Here is a 23,499-nt window from a genome sequence, read left to right on the forward strand (position 1 = left end):
GTACTAGAGTGGGGGGGGGAGGTCAAAGAAAGCAGAAGAACTGTCCATCTGTTCCATCCATGACATCTGATGAGTGATGTATCATGACATGTTTGTCTGTGTACTTTGTACTTTGACTCTGTGATATGACTTAGAGTTAACTCAGTCCTTCAAATAGTGTAACTTCTTTTAACTAAGATGTGCCTTCAGAGTTTTATACTTTGACGTTAAATGGATATCCAGCCATTTATTTTGTGTTGAGAGAGAGAGAGAGAGATTTCTGTTTTTCTGTTTCTGCAATGATGGCTAAGGCCACCTAGAATGCATTTTATTAGTTGTAGAGTGCAAGATATGAATAAATAGCATATATTACAAAGACTGTTCTGCTGTCTGAAGTCTGACCCAAATAGAAAACTTCTGGTACCTCCCGAGACTCAAAGAGTTCTTGAGCGGGGTCTCCTCTATTCTCCGCCTACACTAGACAACTGCTATTGATAACCTGTGAGCTTAGGTGACCTAACGTTTGACATACAAGAACTCTATGTAGACACAGAGGAAGGGAGAAAGCACGAACCGTCAACCCTATGCATTCACTGGCAAGGGGGCTAGTCTTGCCAGTAACAAAATATAATAGTTAATTCACTAATAGGCAAAAAAACCCCTTGCAGTTTAAGAAAGTATCTATAGCCAACAGATATTTCTATCAAACTTTAAAAAGCAGGGAAATTGAGAAGCTATAGTGAATGCACCAGAGGAGCAGGAGACCTGACCTCCTCTCTGAGATATTGTACTGCCCTACAAATTTCTCAAAATGCAAAGACAATTTGGGTTGGTCTTTCACAGTCCAATCCACTTCCTGTGTAGCTTGGAAGAATTTGGGAACATGTGCCTCTGAGCATATGGAGAGGCACATGATGAGCGTAGGGTGTGTTTGTCAGTGTGTTTTTTCTGTAAAGTACATGGTTTTATATGCATCTTACCCCTAAAAGACATACTTTGTATGCCCTTCTTGCACACCGAAACTGGGATGCAAAATTCAGAGAAGTGCAAAATCTCACATTGGCACAAGCAAGCAAGCTTGGTACTGTGAAATTGGGTCACTCTGTGAAATGCAGACCAAACAAATTCTTCCTTCACCCTTAACATCGTGCAGAGTGCAGTTGTATGGAAAGGGTCTACACTGCAGTCTCTGTGTATTTGTGTTCCCTCCAGGAGGTAGCTATAGTTGTTAATATCATGCATTATAATATTAACTCTCTGTTAATATCAGTGTTTTTAACTCTAACTGTATTTAGAATGTTTTTAATTATAATTGTTTTAGAATGTGTTATTATTATTATTACTACTACATTCTAAAAACAATTATTAAAACATTCTAAATACAATTAGAGTTAAAACATTGTTTCATTCAGTGACCTCCAGGTTGCCAGGACCAGACTCCTTCAGCCATCAAATGCCTGGGTAAACAGAAATATTTTTCACATTTCTTCTGAAAGTCAATAATGAGGCAGACAGGTGCACCTCACTGAGAAAAGCATTCTACAATTTGGGACCTACCACTGAAAAGGCCCTATCTCTGGTCAGTGCCAACCAGGCAGCCCCGAATGGCAGCACCATCAACAAGACCTGGAATGGCTGGCACTAGGAAAGGTGTTGTTTTCGGTATAAGAGGGCAGGTCTCTGCTCCGATCAGCTTACAATCTAGTATTTGATACGGAGGGGAGAGACAGTAGAGTAAGCTGCAGTAGCAAATGGGTAAGAATCTGCATTTGTTTTGGTTACAAGCAGAAGATGAAACAGGAGGTACGCCCTGGCCCCCAGTTAAAAGAGAAGAATCAGAAATCTGTTTTCTAAGTGCTCATCCTTTTTTCATCCATCTCTTGCTCTTCTGTTTGCTGGTGTTATTTTCTAAGGAACATGAGTTGTTTTTATTTGCTTGCTTCACAGATGGGCTTTTTGTTTTGCCAGACCTTCGTTCGTTCACTTTCTGTAGTCTGATCTTTGTCATTCCTTTTGCAGGCCATTTGCTAGGCCTGATTCCCACATGTGAGGATGCGAAGAAACATATCTAATGGAAGAACCTTTAAAGGCATGCAATAAGTGCTTGTAATTTTTATGGGGGAGAAGAAACACTCCCTCAAAAATCCCCTGGACGGGTTCAGAGCAGGAAATGACTCTGAATTGCTCTGTTTTCCGACAGTTCTGAGGCTGTACTTGAAAGTGCATGTGCAAGAGAGAGGGAGAGCATCAACATTTGGCCTTCTTCATTTGCTACAGCTGTAATGAGGATGGGGAATTAACAAACCTCATGACACGTCTGTCGCCTAATGGCATTCTGATGAATGCAACGCCCTGTGTCCCTTTCAAAATAATTACAAGCTATCAGCTGTTTGGTGCTTGTTGGAAGCTGGGAACATGTGTGGGGCACCTCCGGGTTGTCAGGAAAGCGATAATTTGGTCTCTCTGAATTATGGTAATTGTGCATTACAGCAGTACCGTCGTTGTTTCTGGCACTCAGAAGGTACATCAGAGAAAAAAAAAATCCTCCTCCTAAAAGTTCTCGTCCCCCTTCAGGTTGTTTCAAGCGTCCTTCATAATAGCAGCTGGCCTTGCTCCCTACCCCTCTCAAGCCATGAAACAGAAGGGAAGACTGGCTGCCCTTCAGGGCCATTGCTTCCCACATCCATGCACACAAGGCAGTCCTACCCACACATCTTTCACCCTGCAGCTCAACCAGGGCCGGCACTGGGCATGACTGGGCCCTTGGGCAACGGCCTGTCCCGGGTGCGCGGCTCCTGCCTGTTCCACCTACCTCTCTCCTGTCTCCTGCTGCTGTGTGCGCTACGTGCGCTATGTGCGCAGGGATGCCATCAGTCAAGATGGCAGCAGAGGCTTCTCTAAGGGGCTGATGCGCCAGTCGCCATCTCGGTTGATGGCATGTATGTGCAGTACGCTACGTGCATGCAGCAGAAGACAGGAGAGAGGTAGCTTAGTATTGTGTCTACACTGATTGGCAGTAGCTCTCAATGGTTTCAGGCAAGGGGACATTCCCATCCCTACTGGAGATGCCAGGAATTGGACCTGGGGCCTTTTGCATGCAAAGCATGTGCTCTACCACTGAGCTACAGCCCTTCCCACATAAAATGATGTGAGGCCCAGACTGTAAGTTGCCGGCCTGTTTCTCAGGGTTGGCACCAGAGGGCGGCCAGGTTGGGCCCTGGCCAAGGGCCCATGCAGCCAAGAGGGGCCCCTGAAGGGCTCCTCCTTAGGGTAGGAGAGTGGTGCTCCCATTTTGTGATCTGTGGCAGTATTGGCTCCTGCAACCCAACCCTGCCTCGGATTGTGGAGAGGAAGCTCCCAGACACACACACTCCAATACAGACAATGTGGGCTTCAATAAACCCACCCATGTGCCCCACTTTCCTCTCCCGTCAGAGTGAATGCCATGTGCGCTGTGCGTGCCTGCCTGCCATCACCCAAGAGGGCAGTGGAGGCTTCCCCAAGGGCTTAGCACCCCCATCGTCATCTTGAGTGATGGCAGGCAGGCACTCTACATGCATGTGTCATTCACATAACACAAGAGATAGGTGGGGCGCTTGGGCGGGCTTATTAGCCCTGCGCCACCTGTATGGCCGCGGACCCAAGGTAGGCTGGTGTCTAAGGACCATTCAAGCCTGGCACCAGCCTGCTGTTTCTCACAGTGTCTTGGCCCAATTTGGCAAAATGGGCTGTTATGTCCAGTGGTTTGCTCCCTTTCTACTTACTAATATCTAATAATCTTATAATCTAATAAAATCTAATAAAATGATTTATATCCGGCCCTTCCTCCCAATAGGAGCTTCTTACTATGCATTTTATTTTATTTCTTTCGGATGCCCTTCACAACAGCAGAGTAAAATCACAGAGTGCAAGGAGCTGCCTTGTACCAAGTCAGATCATTGGTCCATCTAGTTCAGTTTTGTTCACACTGACCGGCAGCCGCTCTCGGGGGTTTCAGGCAGGGGACATTCTCACCCCTGCCTGGGGATGCCAGGGCTGAACCTGGGACCTTCTGCATGCAAGGCAGACGTTCTGCCACTGAGCTACAGCCTGTCTCTTTCCACTTCATTTTGAGGAAAGTTGTTTGTCCTCTGTGCATGCGGACACATTGCACGACGGTTCTTGAAATCAAGGAGCACGTTTGTGTCTGTGTCTGGATAGAGTTGGGTGCTTCATTTTGAATCAAGATGGTGGACTGCACCTTTCAAAATGGCGCTGGTTTTTCCATTATTATCATCATCATCATTATCATCATCATCATCTTCCTCCCAGTAGGAGCCCAGGGCAGCAAACAGAAACCCTAAAAGCACTCTAAAACATCTTTAAAAACAGGCTTTGTGCGTGTACTGCCTTCAAGTCGATTCCGAGTTATGGCGGCCCTATGAAGAGGGTTTTCATAAGGCTGAGAGGCAGTGACTGGCCCAAGGTCACCCAGTGCCTTCATGGCTGTGTGGGGATTCGAACCCTGGTCTCCCAGGTCGTAGTCCAACACCTTAACCACTATACCACACTGGCTCTAAAAACAGGCTTTAAAATATATTAAAACAAATCATCTTGAAAAACATCTTGAAAACATATTTTCTTAGAATTCCCAAGCAATGCCAGGTACAAGACTGCCAATAAATAATAATTCCGTAGGTTCAGAATCAATTTAGGTATGCCCGAGGCCTGTTGAGTACAAAAGAACACAAGAAGCTACCTTATACAGAGTCAGACCCCTGATCCATGTAGCTCAATAATGTCTACACTGACTGGCAGTGCCTCTCCAGGCTTTCAGACAGGGGATGTTCCCAGCCTACCTGGAGATGATGGGGATTTGAACCTGGGACCTTCTGTGTGAGAAATAGATACATGAGGTTCCCGTCAATTTTATAGATGCCATTTTAATCTATAAAAAAATGTGACATTCATTTGATTACAGAAAATCAAAATTCGTTTGATTACAGCGCTCTGCTCTCCAGAGGGAAGGCAGTTTGCCAAGAAGTACTGCCATTAGGTCTATGTGAGGGCAGTTCATTTTGGTCGTGAAGAGGAAGTGCATTTCCCATGCCTGGCCTCTTCAACAGCTGATCTCGGATTGTAAAGAGACAGGCACGGGCCAAGAGGCAGAAGCATTCCTGGCTTGCAAAACCGTCGGTGTCCTTTAACAGGCCATTTAACTTCTCTGTCTGCACCTGTGGCCCCATCCAACAAGGATGTTCAGGGGACTAGAAACAAAGCCCTATGAGGAGAGACTGAAAGAACTGAGCGTGTTTAGCCCGGAGAAGAGAAGACTGAGGGGAGATATGATAGCACTCTTCAAGTACATGAAAGGTTGTCACACAGAGGAGGGCTGGGATCTCTTCTCGATCATCCCACAGTGCAGGACATGGAATAAGGGGCTCATGTTGCAGGAAGCCAGATTTCAACTGAACATCAGGAAAAACTGTTAAGAGCCATACGACAATGGAACCAATGACCTAGAGAGGTAGTGGGCTCTCCGACACTGGAGGCATTCAAGAGGCAACTGGACAACCATCTGTCGGGAATACTTTGATTTGGATTCCTGCATTGAGCAGGGGGTTGGACTTGATGGCCTTATAGGCCCCTTCCAACTCTACGATTCTATGATTCTTGTAAAACAGGCATTTAAAAACTTGACTTTCCAAAGTGATGGGGTCAGTTACGAGGACCAGGGAAAGCAACAGAGAGCGAGTGGGTGGGTGGTGAAGCTAAATCAAGACAATAGAGGAACTCCCTGAGGAACTGAAGTGCCGTGAAGCGCCACGAGACTTCTGCCGAATTTCAGCCGAATTTCAGCAACTCTGAGATAGCAGTGAAGATCCAGGGATGGGGGTCAGTCCATATGGTCCAGGCAACTGATGGGATCCTTGCGTTTACATGCTGCCAAGGAAACGCAGATGGGGAAACAGTTTTGTACCTGCAGATTAGGAACGGGATCTGTTGTCCGGTGCTGTTTCAAAAGGATCCCATCGACCTAACAAGCTGGCATTGATTCGAGTTTGTTCGTTGTCTACAAGTTGCAGGTTTTACCAATGTGTTCCACCACCACCCAGAAAAAAATATTGATATTAATATCAATATTTTGAAAAAAAACCCAATGTTTTCAAAGGAAATATTGATAAATTGTAGGAAATATCAATAAAAGTATTGATATTATATATTTATTCTACTTTAAAGTCTGTTTTTAAGATGTTGTCGAGTGTTTTTACTGTTTTTCTTTGCCTCTCTGGGCTTTTCCTGGGAGGAAGGGCCGGATATAAATTTAAAAAATAAAAATAATGGTATCATAGATGTTTCCGAAAAATAGGCATGGAAAATCACTACGCAAAAACTGATCCACCACTATAACTAACAAGTGAATTAATGGGAAATCCTCCATCAGATCCAAATTGGGCAGAATTCTATCACATCCCTATGAAAGGCAAGAAAAGTCTAGCTTGGATTCTCGGCAGAGCCCTCGCCCTTTAAAGCAGAAATGCAGAGCAAGTGCAGCACCTCGCTTGCACGGGGTTGCACTCAAGAGCATAAGAACCCTCTTGCTGGATCAGGTCAACGGCCCATCTCATCCAGCTCCCTCTTCTCACCGGGGCCAAGCAGATGCCTCTGGGAAGTGTGCAAGCAGGGCCTGAGTGCGACAGCAACTCTTCCCGGTGGAGATCCCCAGGAGGCAATCTGCCGTTTCCTCTCTCCCCTTGCTCTAAAAGCTTGCAGTTTTGTTTTACAATCTTGGCTTCGTGGCTTTGGGTTGCGAAATTGACTGTCAGCCCTCTTCTGATAACGTTTCCTTTCCACCGCATCTCACCAGTGCCATCAAGACAATGGCGCCTCTCCTCCTTTTCCCTCAAGAGCTACCTTTAATCCACTTTTTCTGCCACTGACTCGTATTTCCGTACGGCAAATGAGAGAGAGTCCTTGCTCTTGCAATGCATCCAGCTTCTGAGTGCTGATCTCCACATCATGCACAAGAAGAAAACTGCCGCTCGATGGAGTGACGGCTCTCCCTATGTCTCTTGCTTCTACGTTTCTCCCTCGTGCTCTGTTGCTGGAGCCACAGAAAGGAAGTCATGCACATGCCAAAAGCATTCACACCAACACCTGATCCCTGAAAGACCCTAAATTGGGGCATAGCATTGGAGGGGTGTCAGGTAAATTCTTCACCTTCAAAGCCCTCTGTGCTTTGCAAGCACCAACAATCAACTGATTGTTGGGCTTTCAAAGCACCGCACACGGCTCTATGTAAGCCCTGCCCACCAGCACTTTGAAGCCTTGGCAATCAGCTTGGAATATAGGAAACTGCCTTATCCCGAGTCAGGCCGTGGGTCCCTCTAGCTCGGTATTCTCTGCGGTGGCTGTCAGTGGCTCTCCAGGGTTTCAGGCAGAGGACATTCCCAGCCCTACCGGGAGATGCCAAAAACTGAAGCTGGGTCCTTCTTCCTGCAAAACAGATGCTCTGCCACTGAGCTCCAGTCCTTTTTTCATTTGAAGGCCCAACAATCAGCCGATTGCCAGGGGTTGCGTCCGCATGGTTTGATTTCAAACTGTGCAGGTGAACAGGGTCTTGTTGTGATGTCGGGCGACTGAGAGACGGAGGGCCATGCCTATCTGTCAGACTTGGTCTACAGGGGGAGGAGGGTTGGGGGAGATAAGGATCCAGCCTGCTGGCCGGATCCAGTTTCCTACCCCCTGCCTAAGGACTTACTTTTGGTTTCTAGGAGTTCCACCTTTTAACCTAGAAAATAGTGCCTGTTTCATTGAGGTAGGTGTGGAGAATCTTTGGCCCTCCAGCTGTTGCGGAACAACAGCTCCCATCAGCCCTAGAAAACATGGCCACTGTCCAGAGGTAATGGGAGTCATATTTTGGCAGTATCTGGAGGGCCAAAGGTTCCCAACACCTCCATTAAGGTCTCCAGGGCATCCTGCCTTTCCCCCTCGCTGGATCGTCACCTTGTAGTGGCGAGCGGGCCTGTGTGTTTATTTATTTATTTATTTATTTTATTTTATTTATATACCGCCCTAAGCCCAAGGGCTCTCTGGGCGGTGTATATAATAATAAAACAATCAGAGAATATATAAATACAATAATACAATGGAATCAAACAAAAATAATCAAAATAGCAGCAAAATACATCAATAAATATTAATAGTACACATTAAAATGCCTGGGAATATAAAAAGGTTTTCACCTGGCGCCGAAAAGATTGCAGCGTCGGCGCCAGGCGCACCTCATTGGGAACACCATTCCACAGTTCGGGGGCCACAACCGAAAAGGCCCTATTTCTAGTCACCACCCTCCGAGCTTCTCGATGGGATGGCACTCGGAGGATGGCCTTAGATGTTGAGCGCAGTGTACGGGTAGTTTCATATTGGGAGAGGCGCTCCACCAGGTATTGCGGTCCCATGCCATGTAAGGCTTTATAGGTCAAAACCAGCACTTTGAATTTAGCCCGGAAACAAATAGGAAGCCAGTGCAGACGGGCCAGAACAGGTGTTATATGAGCGGACCTTCTGGTCCGCGTCAACAATCTGGCCGCTGCATTCTGGACTAACTGTAGTTTCCAATGAACCCTGTGAACGATGCAGTCGGGAGTCATGTACTCCCAGCAGGGTCACCCATGGCGGTAAGGTCAAGGGAGAGGAACCAGACAAAGAATGATCCAAGAATGTCCTCAATGGCAGAACAGGCGGAAGATAACAATGTGTACTTTACAACAGCTGTGAAGGCTGCAGCAGATAAAAGACTTCCAATCAGCGTGGTATCCATGCCATTGGATCAAAGCCTTTTTCTGTCAAGATTGTGTGTTGATCGTCATGCCCCGATCTCCCCACATAAAACAAATTCACACACAGGCGTCTTCCAACCAAATTATCTTGGAAGACAATCTTACGTGGTCATGAGCGATCGCCAACCTGCATCCTGCCTTTAAAGAACTCTTAAAGAGCAGGCACCACTTTCAGTTTGGGAACTGTAAGGCTACCTTCCCCAGTTTCAGGCAACTACCTTAAAAAGAGGAAATCCTCCCTCTCCCCCCTCCACAAGAAAGTATCTTGCAGCAGATTGGAAAGCGATACCTTGAACAGCCTAAGATGCTCAGGAAATGAATCCCCTTCAAGCTTCTGTGGAATAATCACAGTGGTTGCTCCGTCGCCGGTTACATGAATTTGGGGCTCACCCTGAATGATATGGAAGCATTAGAAGACTGCTGGGTTTAAGGGATTAGCAACGCAATGGTTGGGCTTTCAGTTTGAGGTCACTGGTTTGACTCCTGACTAAACTAGCCTTGCTTACCTGGATAGTTATTGTCAGTGCCACAGGGATTAATAGAGAGTGAACTGATATCCTCTGTCAAGCTAAATCCCAACTTTCCAGTTAAAAAGAAAAACAATGTTGTTGATTAATGGCAGGCGCAACCCTTTCCTTTCTACCCCTATCAATCAAGCAAGCGTGCTTTCTACAGGAATTCTTCCAAAAACGCCTACATCATTCTAATTTCTCCCTGGAGTTTGACGTTCTGGATTCTGTGTTGGTTGGAGGAACTGCAAATGTTTTGCCTGGAGGAGAGTGAGCAGGGGACACGATAGTCCTTTCCAAATACCTGAAGGGCTGTCCCATAGCAAAGAGGGCAAAGCCTTGGTCTCTGCTGCCCTAGAAGGCAGGACTCTTAATGGGCCTTATTTGCAAGAGGGTAGATTTCTGTTGGATAGGATGGGGAACGTCTTGACACTGAGAGTAGTTTGACAATGGAGCCAATGGCCGAGAGGAGTGGACAGCCAGCTGTTAGAGATGCAGTAGCTCTGGTTTTCCTGCCTGAGGCAGCGGGGTGGACTAGATGACCCCCAAGAACTCTTCCATCTCTATTAATTACCTGATTCCTTTTTTGGAAGTGGAACCAATACTCCTTTTGCCTTTCTTTTTTTTACAGTGTTCTAGTAACGTATTATTATTAACTAAATATTACACCTCCTTGTTATATTTTCTCTGAAAGCGCAGCTTACAAATGCATGTGCACATTCACGTTTGCAATGTAGAAGGATATGACATTGGATTTCTGGCAGGGAAAGACATTGCTGGGCCAAAAGGGGGTTTGCAGGATGCATTGAAAGCACCGACAATCAGCTGAGCATCAGTGTTTGTGAAACGCTGGGCATGGCACATTGCAATCCCCCAACATCCAGCTGGTCAGCGGGCTTTCATGCTGTGCAAAAATGGATCACCTGATGGCTTTGTAACATCAGGTGATTGACAGGTGACCACTACTACGACTATTATTATAATTATTATTATTATCCTTTCCTCCAAGGAGGTCAAGGTGGCAGACAGACATGTGTCTCCTCCTCCTCATTTTATCCTCACAACAACCTTGTGAGGTAGGTTAGGCTAAGAGAGAGTGACAGGCCCAAGGTGACCCAGTGAGCTTCATGGCCCGAGCAGGGATTTGAACCCTTGTCTCCCAGGTTCTATTCCTGCACTCTAACCGCTACACCACACTGGCTCACTAGGCCTGCAGGGGGTGGGGTGGGGCAATGATCCAGCCCAATGGCCAGATCTAGTTCCTCACCCCTGTGTTATACCTTTGTTAAAGCAATTGCATGGGTTGCCAACATGCTACTATGCTAGGTTTGAAGTGTGAGGACGCAAAGGCTTGTACAGCTCTGGACCTACCTAGTTATCTGAGAGGCCACCTCTCCCTGGCTGCTGCAGTTGGCTTGGCTGTCTCTGTTGGGGGTGGCAAGTGCATCAGTGAGTTATTTATTTATTTATTTGTTACATTTATATACCGCCCCATAGCCGAAGCTCTCTGGGCGGTTTGCAACAATTAAAAACATGAAAAACAAATGTACAAATTTAAAAACACATTTCTAAAAAGCCATTTTTTTTAAAAGGCAGATATAAAGGCAGATTCCTAAGTTTCTATGTTCTCTTCAGATACACACAGCAGAGACTGGTGGCTCCAGTGTCAGCGGGGGACTGAATCCGCTCCGGGTTTTAGTCTGAACTTTCAAGGAGCTGTCCAAGGTGCCGAAGCGCAAAACCATCCCCTCCACTGCACCAAGCCGCCTGTCTCCACTGGATATAATAGCTCAGACTGGCTGTTACTTGCTACCATGCCTTTAGTTTGGTAGTCCCCACTTTTTATATTTTATATATTAGACGGGTGCCAAATCTGCATATTTTTCACTGCTGAGTGAAAGCCTTTTTTGCTGAGGCCTTCCCAGACGAAAATTAGACTGTATTTTCTCTACACAAGCAGTTTGCCCAGTGACACACAAGAACATAAGAATAGGTCTGCTGGATTGGGCCACTGGCCCACCTAGTCCTGTTCTCACAGTGGCCAACCAGATGCCCATGGGAAGCCAACAAGCAGGACCTGAGTTCAAGAGCACTCTCCCCACTTGCGACTCCCAGCAACTGCTATTCAGAGCCATATTTATGGAATTTATTTCTTACAGTGAGTTGTGTAACTTTTTTTCTGTTCATGTGAGCCGCCTCGTGCGTAAATTGTTATGGAAAGGCGGCATACAAATAAACAGTGACGATGATGATATTGCCTCCAACACTGGAGATCATACATAGTCATCATGGCTAGGAATTTGTCAAAAGCCATCCAAGCTGGTGGCCATCACCACCTCCTGTTGGAGCGGATTCCATAGTTGAACTATGCACTCTGTGAAGAAATTCTTTTGTCTGTTCTGAAGATACATGCATGTGCACCTAAGTGCATGAAGGTAGATTAGGGATGGGTGAGGATTTCAATACAGTTTGCATTGTAAGCAGAATTTATCAGATTTGCACTTTCCGAATCAGGATGAGAAGTGAAACACAGCCGTCCTTAGAAATTCTCATTTATTAGAATTTTGGGATACAGTTCGCCAACTAAACAACATTTACAAAAAATGCATATATGAGGGGAAAGTGTGCATAAAAATGAATATATGAGTGAAAATAACATCCAAAAATGCATTAGATAACGAGAAGTGAAAATGTGTCAACCGTTGTTAAAACTGCTTACAAAAATGTGTTTATTTGGAGAAATTCGCACTAAAATGTTGGAGAATTTTCGTGAGGGTTTTTTTTTTTAAAAAAAGATGCAAATTGCTGCAGAAATGGGGAGAACTGAATTTAAGATTGGAAAAACCAAGAGAACCGAAATTGACAGATCTTTCCATCCCTAAAGTAGATGGGGGCCCCACAAGCCCCAACATCCCTGGGTGCATGGTCTCTGTTGAGCATGTTTAGAAACCTCCCCGAAATTGGGGACCTGTCTTAGTGGTCTCCTGTCTTCCTACTGGGAGGAAGGGCGGGATATAAATGTAATAAATAAATAAGCAAGCCAGCCCTGGAGAGCCTCTGCTACTTAGTGTAGATCAGAGTTGGGGAACCGGTGGCCCTCCAGATATTATTGGACTCCCAGCTCTTCTTGGAAGGCCAGAGGGTCACCAGTCCTGGCGTAGGCTGTTCTGAGCCAGATAGTCTAACTTGGTATGTAGGTGTTGCGTTTATCTTGGTTGGGTCAGGAAGGGAGGTGTAGATGAGAATGTAAGAGCCCTGCTGGATCAGGCCAAAGACACATGCATCCAGCATCCTCTTCTCACAGTGCCCAACCAGATGCCTATGGGAAGGACACAAAGCAGGACTTGAGAGATCTCTCCTCTTGCGATTCCCAAGGAGGGGGAACATAGCCATCTACTTTAAGTTGGATTCCTGACCTAAGTTGGTCTCGATCGCCTTATAAGCCCTTTCCAACTCTTTGCGCATACCATGGACTGTGAAAAAGACCAATAATTGAGTGATAGAACAAATGAAACCAGAACTATCACTAGAAGCTAGAATGATGAAACTGAGGTTCTCATACTTTGGACACATAATGAGAAGACATGATTCACTAGAGAATACAATGATGCTGGGAAAAACAGCAGGGAGTAGAAAAAGAGGAAGGCCAAACAAGAGATGGATTGATTCCATAACGGAAGCCACAGACCTGAACTTACAAGATCTGAACAGGGTGGTTCATGACAGATGCTGTTGGAGGTCACTGATTCATAGGGTCGCCATAAGTCGTAATCGACTTGGAGGCACATAACAGCAACAACAACAAATGAACCATGCCTCTTACACATACATAGATATATATATATATGCACACGCACAGGACGATTGATAGCCCTACAGCTTTGCAACCCAAACAGACGTGCAAGGAGGAAGCTTAAAAACAGAATCGGGCCCGTTAAAGGTTGCGAGGCAAATCTAAGATGCGAGCCCACTTGAATCTCAGTTTATAACCCTGAGCATTAAGGAAGCGATTCGTGATCGCTTACATAAGAGGCCACGGCTTCCTTGCAATCCCTCCTAACAGGATTATTCACAGGAGGGGAGAGGGAAAGAGGGAAAGCGTTCTGCTCATTAAGCCTGCCCCTTTGAGATATAAAGTTCGCGTTCTTTTCAAATGCCTCCGGCATGCTCAGTCCGGCTGAAACAGAGCGTGTTGCCATACTCGCAGCTTCCTTCGGCCCACGGCTCCTCCAGTGTGGTGGGACTCTCGCATCAGGATGGGCAAATGGGTCCGTTTCAGTTCCTCATTTTCTTCCAGTCTTCAGTTCAGTTCTGCACATTTCCGCATCAATCTTTGATTTTGTTTTAGAAAAAGGTTTTAATGAAAACACCTTCGCATTTTCGTCTGAATGCCTCCCAACGTACACATTTTATGTATGTAATTTTGCCTAATAGACACATTTCGGCAGGGCACTTTCCCCTAATACAATGCACTGTTGAATGTCATTTTCACTGACATGCATTTATAGGCACACGTTACCCTATTATATGCATTACTTGGCTGGGGGAAGCGCATTGCAAAATTAGAAATGTGGATTTTAAAGGTTCGCTTGGGAAAGCTCTCTTTTAAATGCAGACTGAATTGAATTTCCAACCTGATGGCCATGGGAAACCAGCAAGCAGGACCTAGGAAGATAGGAAGCTGCCATATATGGAGTCAGACCATATTGGTCCATCTAGCTCAGTATTGTCTACACTGACTGGCAGGGGCTCTCCAGGGTTTCAGGCGGAGGTCCAGCCCTCTCTGGGGGTGCAGGCAGTTGAACTTGGGACCTTCTGCATGCAAGGAAGATGCTCTCCCACTGAGCTATGGCCCTTCCCCCGACCTGAGCATAACAGCACTCTCTACCTGTAATTCCCAGCAATTCCCAGGTATACTGCCTCCGACAGTGGAGGTAGAGCATAGCTATTGTGGCTAGTAGCCATTGATAGCCTTATCCTCCATGCATTTATCTAATCCTTAAAGTTGGTGGCCATCACTACATCTTCATGGAATTGTAGAGTTGGACGGGGCCTATAAGGCCATCAAGTCCAACCCCCTGCTCAAGGCAGGAATCCAAATCAAAGCATTCCCGACAGATGGCTGTCCGCTTGCCTTTTGTAGGCCTCCAGGGTTGGAGAGCCCACCACCTGCCTAGGTCATTGGTTCCACTGTCGTACCGCTCTAACAGTTAGGAAGTTTTTCCTGCTGGTCAGCCGAAATCTTCCATCTCATGACAGATGTAGTCCCTGGAACAAGGACCAGGAAGATGGCTCGTATTGGTAAGGACTACTTTGAAAAGCAACAGGCAGGAGCCAGAGGAGGGAGAATGCAAGAACCAGCTCTCAGTTTCTAAAAACCCTGATGCCTCTTCCTGCAACGCTCCCCCTGCCTTCTGTCTCTCCAGCAACCAAGGCCACATGTAAACATGCTGTTGCTTCAACTTAGCAAATGCTTGCCTTAACTCCTTTTCTATTTCCGCTGACAGCAGAGATGGACAGGCGAGCACTGGGCTAGGTAATAGTCACCACTGCCCTGCCTGTATTTTTCTGCTGCTAAGAGTATCCTGCAACTCTGCAATTGCAATATTTGACTGCAGAAAATGGAACTTTGCACAGGACTCAGCTTCCTGATAACCTGAGTTTCCCATTTTTATTTAAAAGCAAGTTTCATAGAATCAGAATAGTAGAGTTGGAAGGGGCCTATAAGGCCATCGAGTCCAACCCCCTGCTCAATGCAGGAATCCAAATCAAAGCATTCCCAACAGAATGCCTCCTGTGTTGGAGAGCCCACTACCTCTCTAGGTAATTGGTTCCATTGTCGTATGGCTCTAACAGTTAGGAAGTTTTTCCTGATGTCCAGTCGAAATCTGGCTTCCTGCAACTTGAGCCCATTATTCCGTGTCCTGCACTGTGGGACGACTGAGAAGAGATCCTGGGCCTCCTCTGTGTGGCAACCTTTCATGTACTTGAAGAGTGCTATCATATGAAGAAGTCCTTTCTTTTGTCTGTCTTGAATCTTTCAACATTTAGCTTCATTGGAAGTCCCCGAGTTCTCGTATTATGAGAGAGAGAGAGAGATTCACTATCCACTGTCATCACACCATGCATGGCTTTATATACCTCCATTATGTCCTCTTTTACTTGCATTTTCTCTAAAGAGCCCGGGGATGTGCTAGAATTCTGCCCAATTCTACCGAATTTATTCCATAGTACCGAATTTCCCATTTATTCGCTTATTCTCAATAGCTGAAGATCGGATTTCAGTGTGGCGAATTTCCACAGCTATTTTTGAAAATGGACTTTAAAAAAAAAAAATCCACCTCTAAAACATAAATTGTAAACATGATAATTTCTCGATATTTCCTTTAAAAATATAGATAATATTGATATATTTTTCAAGCGGAAAAAAAACATGGAGTGGTAAAAGCAACAGTGGCTAGCGGATAAAGAACAAACTCAAATCCATAACAGCCTATTAGGTCAATGGAATGCTTTCGAGCCAGCACTGGCCAGCGGATGCCATCCCTAAAAGAGCCCCAACATGGTACCCTTTCTTCAGAGGATTCCTGAACCCCTTGATCATTTTCGTTCTTCTTTTCTGCATCTTTTTCAGCTCTGCAACTATTACTTTGCTGTGCAATCCTAACCAGGTCTACTCAGAAATTAATTGTGTTGAATTCAGTGGGGCTTACTCCCAGGTCAGGGGGGTTAGGATTGCAACCTTACTTACTTTGGGTTGTATCCAACATTCATCATCGTTTCATCATTGGCGATCACTCGTGGCCGAGCAAGATTGTCTTCCAAGATAAGGTCTTTAACGGTGGGTCCGTCAGTGACTGTGGAGGCCAATTCTGGCTCTACATAGTCCTCCTCAGAGTAGAGCCGTTGACCTTAATCTGCATGACTAACTTGGGTCCATTAATGTCAGCTGCTCTGCTCTGAGCTTGACTAGTGGTGGCTGCAGCCTTTCCTTGCTGTGTTTGTTTCCAGCTTTTCCTCCAGCGGCATACCCATTTTATCCTTACAACAACCCAGTGAGGTAGGCTAGGCTGAGAGATAGTGAAGTCCCACCCACTGAGCTTCATGGCTGAGTGGGGATTTGCACCCTGGTCTCCCAGGTCCTAGTCTGACACTCTAACGCCTACCCCACCCTGGCTGCGCTCAGTATTCAAAGTGCAGTTGCACTCTAGGATTGCACAAAGCCATGATGACGTGCCCGACCTCTGACTGGCGCTGTCAAGCCAAACTCTGCCAGCAGATGGCAAGAATTAATTTTTTTTCCAGCCTCTTTTCCAATACTTCCTTGAAGGCACAGAACCACATTGTTTGGGACTCAACAGGTTTTTTTCTAATCCCCGAAACGGCATCCTCTCCAAGGGAGCAGCTGGGAGCGGGGGGCAGTCTTTATGTTTCAACATTTGGGGGCAAGGTTGCACATGAAGACACTTCTGTCCTTAAAGATAAAGGCAGCTGCCCGGTGCTTGCTGCAGGCTTTGTGGCCCCTCTTAACCCAGGAGAGACAGTGGCATAGTTACAGATGTGAAGGCCTTGGGGGGAGGAGGAGATATTTTTTTCCTGAAGTGTTCATTTTGTTTTTTGCTGAAAAAATTGAAAAACTGGGGGGAATTAGGCTATGACATATGAAAGGGTATAGAAGCTTCTTTCAATCCAGGCAAACCTTCAGTTTTTTGAAACTAGAAATGGACTGTATTCAAATCGATCCCGACTTATGGTGACCCTACGAATAGGGATTTCATGGCAAGCGGTATTCAGAGGGGGTTTCCCATTGCCTCCCTCTGGGGCTAGTCCTTCCCAGCTGGCCGGGGCCTGCTCGGCTTGCCACAGCTGCACAAGCCAGTCCCTTCCTTGTCCGCAACTGCCAGCTGGGGGGCAACTGGGCTCCTTGGGACTATGCCGCTTGCCCACGGCTGCACAGGTGTCAGGGCACGTAACCCTGAGCCACTCACTGTGGGGGTGATCTTTAGTTGGCCCTTGACACCCAGGAGACACGAGCGGGGATTTGAACTCACAGACTCTGGACTCCTAGCCAGGCTCTCCTCCCCACTGTGCTATACGTTTTGAAGTCTTTGCTAAATACGATGGCAAATACGAAGAAGTAGAAACTGATAGTGATAGCTCAGAAAATGAGATGGATTAAATTTCATGCAGTATTGACTGAGTCTTCCTTTCTCTTTTTCTCGGCTGTTTCTGCAGAAACGGGTGCTTTATGCCTGGTTAACGCTGCGGAGGACTGGAGAAGGCATAATAATTTTCAAAGTACATAATAGTTTTCTTGTTTTGCTATAGAGTTGATGGTTTCTCCTGTTTTTCTTGTTTTTTGCTTGCTGTTTGTAAATTGGCAAAACGAAAGCGACGCTAGGTTCCTTATGGTTCAGCAGGTTGTAGGGCTATTTACAACGTTTTTGAAAATGTGGGCGGGGGGAGGCCTTTATTCTTCTATGACAATATGGTCACTCCAGGCATAGAGCCAGGCAGGTCTGTAATATGGCATGCTGTGTTATCTCCATGGTTAGACTACTACAACACGCTCCTCATGGGGCTGCCCTCGAAGGCTGCTTTGGGAACTGCAGTTTGTGCAGAATAATGTTTGCTAGATTACTAACTGAGTTCAGAGAGCTAGATTATGGTGAGGGCCACCAGACAATGCACTGGGTTATATCCAACAAAGCCCTACACATAGTAGACTCATAGAAATTAATGAGCCTAAGTTAGTCAGGACCATTAACCTCAATGGGTCTGCTTTGAGTAGGACTACCACTGAATGCAATGCACTGTTGTCCATTTCACACACCACAACTCTGGGGGAATATTCTGAAGGCTATGAACGACTGTCAGTCAATTCTATATATATTATTTTTCCCTAATGCATCTTAAGCCTAAAGAATAAATGTGGTGTTTGCTGTCCAAGTGGTAGAAGACATGGCATTGCACAGTCAGTGAATGCTGTGTCCCTCAAGCAGTGTGCGCTGTGCATAATTTTGGGGGGTTGGGGTTATCCAGATATTGTTGGACTACAACTCCCATCACACACACCCCGACTGTTGGCCTTTCTGGCCTGGGGCTAAGGGGAGCTGGAATCCGACAACATCTGGAGGATGTAGACCGCACTGTGCTAGATGGACTGACGGTCTGATTCAGGAGAGGGGAACTTTGGATGAGAAGGCTGTTGGTCTGCTGTGCCCAGTGCCATCCTCCCCGGCTGGCAGCAGCTCTCTGAAGTCTTCCCCAGAGAGAAGCCTGTTCCCGGTTGTGGCCCCCAAAATCAGGGACACATCTGAGCACCTCTGTGCACAAAACGTGTGCTCTGATACTGAAGCACAAGCCTCTCTCCTCACGCACTCCATGGCAAGGGCATTGCGGAAGGACAAAGGCTGCTCCCGGCCAGGCTGTCCCTCAGACCATCAGAAGAGCCATGCTGCTGGGTGAGACCAATGGCCAATCTAGTCCAAGGGAAGATTCAGGACAGACAAACGGGCACCTTTCTTCCCGCAGCACAGAGTTAAGCGATGGAATTCGCTCCTGCGAGAGGCAGTGACGGCCACCACCTTGATGGCTTGGGAAGAAAATTAGACACATTCCTGGAGGATAAGGCTATCAGTGGCTACTAGCCATGAGGGCTATGTTTGGCCTCCACAGTCAGAGTAACATGCTTCTGGGAACCAGTTGCCGGAGGCTGCAGGAGGGGAGGTCCTTCCTGCGGGCTTCCCACAGGCACCTGGTTGGCCACTGTAGAACAGGAGGCTGCACTAGATGGCCGGATCCAGCAGGCTCTTCTTGGGTTCTTCGCCACTTCTCACAGTGGACAGCCAGAGGCTTCTCCGGGAAGCCTGCAAGCGGGACCTGAGCACCACAGCAACTGTGGCCATTTGGCATCTCGAGAGGGAAAAGCGTAGCCTTGCCGATGGCTGAGCGGTTTGGGGGCAGGGGGAAGCCCAGTCCTGGAAATCTCTGGGGTGCACCTTGACATGCTTGGAGGGCTGAGTCAGTCGGGTACTGCTCGCTCCTGGGGCACGCCTCCTTCCTCTCCGCAGCGAGATCACACTGGCAAACTCAGCAACCTGTAACAGGGTCAGGTTGCAAAGCATTCAGGTAGTGCAAAGTGCACTTCCTGCTTTGGTGGGGAGGAGTCAAGAGGGAGAAAGAGAAAGACAGAAGGAAAGAATAAGCAACAGAGAGCAGGTTCTTTCAAATCTCCGGGGCAGAGTCTCCCCCACACCTCGGCATGAAATCAGACAGCGATGAAAACAAACCTGGTATGTGGCGGGAGATGTTGGGTCCACGACGACCTGTCTGAAAATAGCTCACTTGTATCAGGCCTTGCCTTTGGTCGAGGCTGTTGCAGGTGGCAGGTTTTTGATCTGAAATCACTTTCTGGCTGGCTTTCCTTCTGTATTGAAGAAGGTGTGTGCTTGGAGGGGGGGAAGGGGGATGTCTGCATATGTTACAACAGCAGCCTCAATGAGGAACAGGAGACTGCATGGGCAGCAGAGGTTGGCAAGCTTTTGTTGTATGGACAAGTCTCTGGCATAGTCACACACACCTTGCCAATCGCCTTTAAATCCGCTGAGATGCGAATGCCACACAGAACGGCTATATGGCAAGGTCTATTTTTTTCTTCTTGCGAGGGAGGGGGGTCGGAAGCCTCCAAAAGGGTAGCCTCCAAAAGGATAGCCTTCAGGGAACTGTGGCTGCGACGTTGCTAACGTGACGAGCCCCAAACACTGATGGGCTTGTCAGATTGCACCCGGGCGAAGGCTCGGATCTTGACAGGCCGGGAGTGGCAGATGGGCGCTGCATGCGTGAGATAATTGTTAAGGAGCCCTGCCCTCGTCAACCGCTGTGGTTACAGTGAGCCGGCTGGCAGCTTGAGTTTTAATTGGGGTGGCCCTTCCAGCTTGTCTCAGCACCAGGCATCTCGGATCGGGGGCCCTCAGCGAGCGGGTTTGAGAACGGCTGCCAATGCACCCAAGGGTGGCGATGAGGGGGTTGCTGTGTGTTGCGTGTTCTTGCTGTGCTCACACCGAAAAAGAAATACCAGGGAAACAGCCAAAAAGAACAGTTGGGGGGGGTGTCAATGGCAGGTGAGATCAGAGGGTGGGGTCCCACGAGCCGCATCAGTTGCTGCCTCCCCAGAGCCCATGCGGTACATCCAGACTGCCAGTAATGCACATGCGTTAATATTGGCCAGAGGTGGTCAAAGTGGTGCCACCCAGATACTGTTGATCAGGGATGACGGGAATTGTAGGCCACCAACATCTGGAGGGCACCACATTAGCTACCCCTGCTCTAGGCCCACCCCATCTCCATGCCCCACAACTGCCACATAGGAGATCACAAAGGACGATGGCTAGAGTCCGTAGCATATATCCAACCGCAAACGGCGTCAAGCCTTGCATACAAATGGCGTCAAGCCTTGCAGAGGCAGAGTGCCTATTTTGCAGGCGGGAGGTCCCAGGTTCAATCGCTGGCAACTCCAGATAGGGTTGCCCTGCCTGAACAGCTGGAGAGCTGCTGCCAGTTAGTGTAGACAACACTGGGCTGGATGGAGCATCGGCATGGGCTGATGTCGGTGCTCCTGCTTAAATCAGCCCTTTATTTGGAACCCTGCGGAGCAGACTCTTGCTTATTTGACGGGAAGGACTGTCGCTTCATGGAGCGTCCCTTGCCTGAAGCCCTAGAGAGCTGCTGCCAGCTTGGGTGGCTGGTCCTGAGCTAGCTGGGCCAATGGTCTGACTCGGTTGAAGGCAGATTCCTATGCGCCTATGTGTGCAGAAGAGGAAGAGATGTGTGGCCTTTGCTGTGCGCACGCATGAGAGTGCAATTGTGTGGGTGTCTTGTGTTTGTGTGAATGAGTGGGTACTGCTCAGCCTCCTTCTCCTAGGCAGAAGGAGAGTTAAAGGTTGTAGGTGGCCTTCATAACTTTGTTTTATCTGTGCCATCTCCTTCTCACATTGGCTCTGACCATTGGCCCTGCTGACTGGAGCTGGTGGAGTCCAACACCATTTGGAGGGCCAAAGGTTCCACATCCCTGGTTGAAATCCTTTTGAAATTGGGGTGTGATATTTTTAGTATGAAAGCAGGGGAGGGTGGAATCTCTGCCAATGTGTGACGGGCAGCAATGGGAAAACTGAGAAGCTTTTGAGGGTCACAGTATTTTAAAACATATTTTTCTACAAGCCGGGTTTTATGGTAGTAAGTTTGTGCACCTTTCTCGAGAGCTCTGAGAATAGCCCCATTTTCCAGGTGGGGAAACAGAGACTGAGAACAAATGGCTTGCTCCAGGCTACTCTGCAAGGTGAATGTTCGGTGGCCATCACTACATCTTCATAGAATCATAGAATCATAGAGTTGGAAGGGGCCTACAAGGCCATCAAGTCCAACCCCCTGCTCAATGCAGGAATCCAAATCAAAGCATCCCCAACAGGTGGTTGTCCAGCTGCCTCTTGAAGGCTTCCAGTGTTGGAGAGCCCACCACCTCCCTTGTTGTACCGCTCTAACAGCCATTTTTCCTGATGTCCAGTCGAAATCTGGCTTCCTGTAACTTGAGCCCATCATCCTGTGTCCTGAATTCTGGGATGATCAAGAAAAGATCCTGGCCCTCCTCTGTGTGGCAGACTTTCAAGTACTTGAAGAGTGCTATCCTATCTCCCCTCAGTCTTCTCTTCTCAAGACTGAACATGCCCAGTTCTTTCAGTCTCTCACAGGGCTTTGTTTCCAGTCCCCTGATCATCCTCATTGCCCTCCTCTGAACCTGTTCCAATTTGTCTGCATACAGAAATGGACGTGGTATGCAAGATGAGGCCTAACCAGTGCCGAATAGATGGGAACCAATACTTCATGCGATTTGGAAACTATACTTCTGTTAATGCAGCCTAAAATAGCATTTGCCTTTTTTGCAGCCACATCACAGAGTTGGCTCATATTCATACTGAACTCAATGAACTTCCTTCTGAGTAGACACATATAGCCTTGCACTGTAAGAGAGCATGTCCTCTTTTGAGACTGGGGCTGCAATTCTCTATAAACGCTTACCTGGGAGCAACTCCTGTTATAATCAATGCATGGGACTTAGTCTTGATTAGACACGCATAGGATTTGTGTCATGAACCATTCTGGGGTGGTTTTTCTTGTTTCAGCAGGAAAAGCGCACCTGTTCTAACAGCCAGCCAGATTAGATCGCTCCTCCTGGTTTCACTTTCAGTTAGTTACAAACTTGAGTCCTGATTCGTATCTATAATTTTGCTCCCCTCGGGATTGATTAATCAGAGGTAGAGGACCGGGACTGGGGGGGGGGGTAGATGAAAACAGCCTAATATTTGTGGTGTAATATGACTATGAAGTGGCTGGGCCAATCTGTTCCCTGGGTGAATAGCTGAGCGGATGTGGTTTTGCCTCTGGTGATAGCAGGTTGGTTATCTCTTCCTGACCTCTTGTGATAAGTGGCTCATTTTTAATGTCTTTTTCTTTATGCTGGAAATTGGTTGTCTGGTTAAAAAAGGGGGGTGAACATTGCCCACGTTTCTCGGCTTAAAAACGTAAGAGCGGCCGTGATTCAGCTCATGCTGTGCACAAAGAAGGTCCCAAATTCAGTCTCTGACATCTGCAGTTGAGGCTAAGGGAGACTTCTGCCTTAAACCCCAGAGAGCCGCTGCCAGTTAGTGTAGATACTACTGAGCTAGATGGAACAGTGGTCTGACTCAGCGTGAAGGCAGCTTCTCGTGTTCCTAAGAACATCCTGCTGGGTCAGAATAACGCCCATCTAACTCGTGGCCAAACAGAAGTCTCCGGGAAGCCAAGAAATAGGGTGTGCCTTTCCTTTGTGGTTTGTCTCTTGGCTGTTGACATTCAGAGGTAGGCTCTTCCTGGACATGGAGGTTTCATTGAGCTATCAGGACCAACAGCTGCTATAACACCAGTGGCAGGGCTCAAGCCTGCCCAGACCTGAGGTCTCTTTGGAGGAGGAGCCGTCCCCTGAAGAGCCACTGAATCTGAACATCTTTGCCCCAGTTTTCCACACCAGGTGCCTGGATTCAGGGGTATAGTTATGTCAGGGGGTCTTAGACCATTTACTTTTTTGGGAGCAGGGTCCTTATGTCTCCAGCATCCTGTGAGCCAATCAGCATGAAAGGGAAATATGTTAGCCACTG

General features: G+C 47.3%; 1 protein-coding gene across 4 annotated transcripts in view; it reads left to right on the forward strand.

Annotated features, from left to right (window-relative positions):
- Window positions 1-23,499, forward strand: part of KAZN (kazrin, periplakin interacting protein) — a 262,989-nt gene that overhangs the window by 153,383 nt on the left and 86,107 nt on the right. The window contains exon 1 of one of the 4 annotated variants that reach the window (XM_061600845.1): window positions 19,479-19,605. The exons of the other annotated variants lie outside the window; for them this stretch is intronic. Within the exon in view, the coding sequence (XP_061456829.1) occupies window positions 19,575-19,605 (31 nt within the window). The 5' untranslated portion in view covers window positions 19,479-19,574. Of the gene's footprint in view, window positions 1-19,478; window positions 19,606-23,499 lie in introns of those variants that run through there. 4 annotated transcript variants of the gene reach the window in all.

Source organism: Rhineura floridana, chromosome 18 (assembly GCF_030035675.1).
Source record: "Rhineura floridana isolate rRhiFlo1 chromosome 18, rRhiFlo1.hap2, whole genome shotgun sequence".
In the NCBI taxonomy this organism is placed as follows: domain Eukaryota; kingdom Metazoa; phylum Chordata; class Lepidosauria; order Squamata; family Rhineuridae; genus Rhineura; species Rhineura floridana.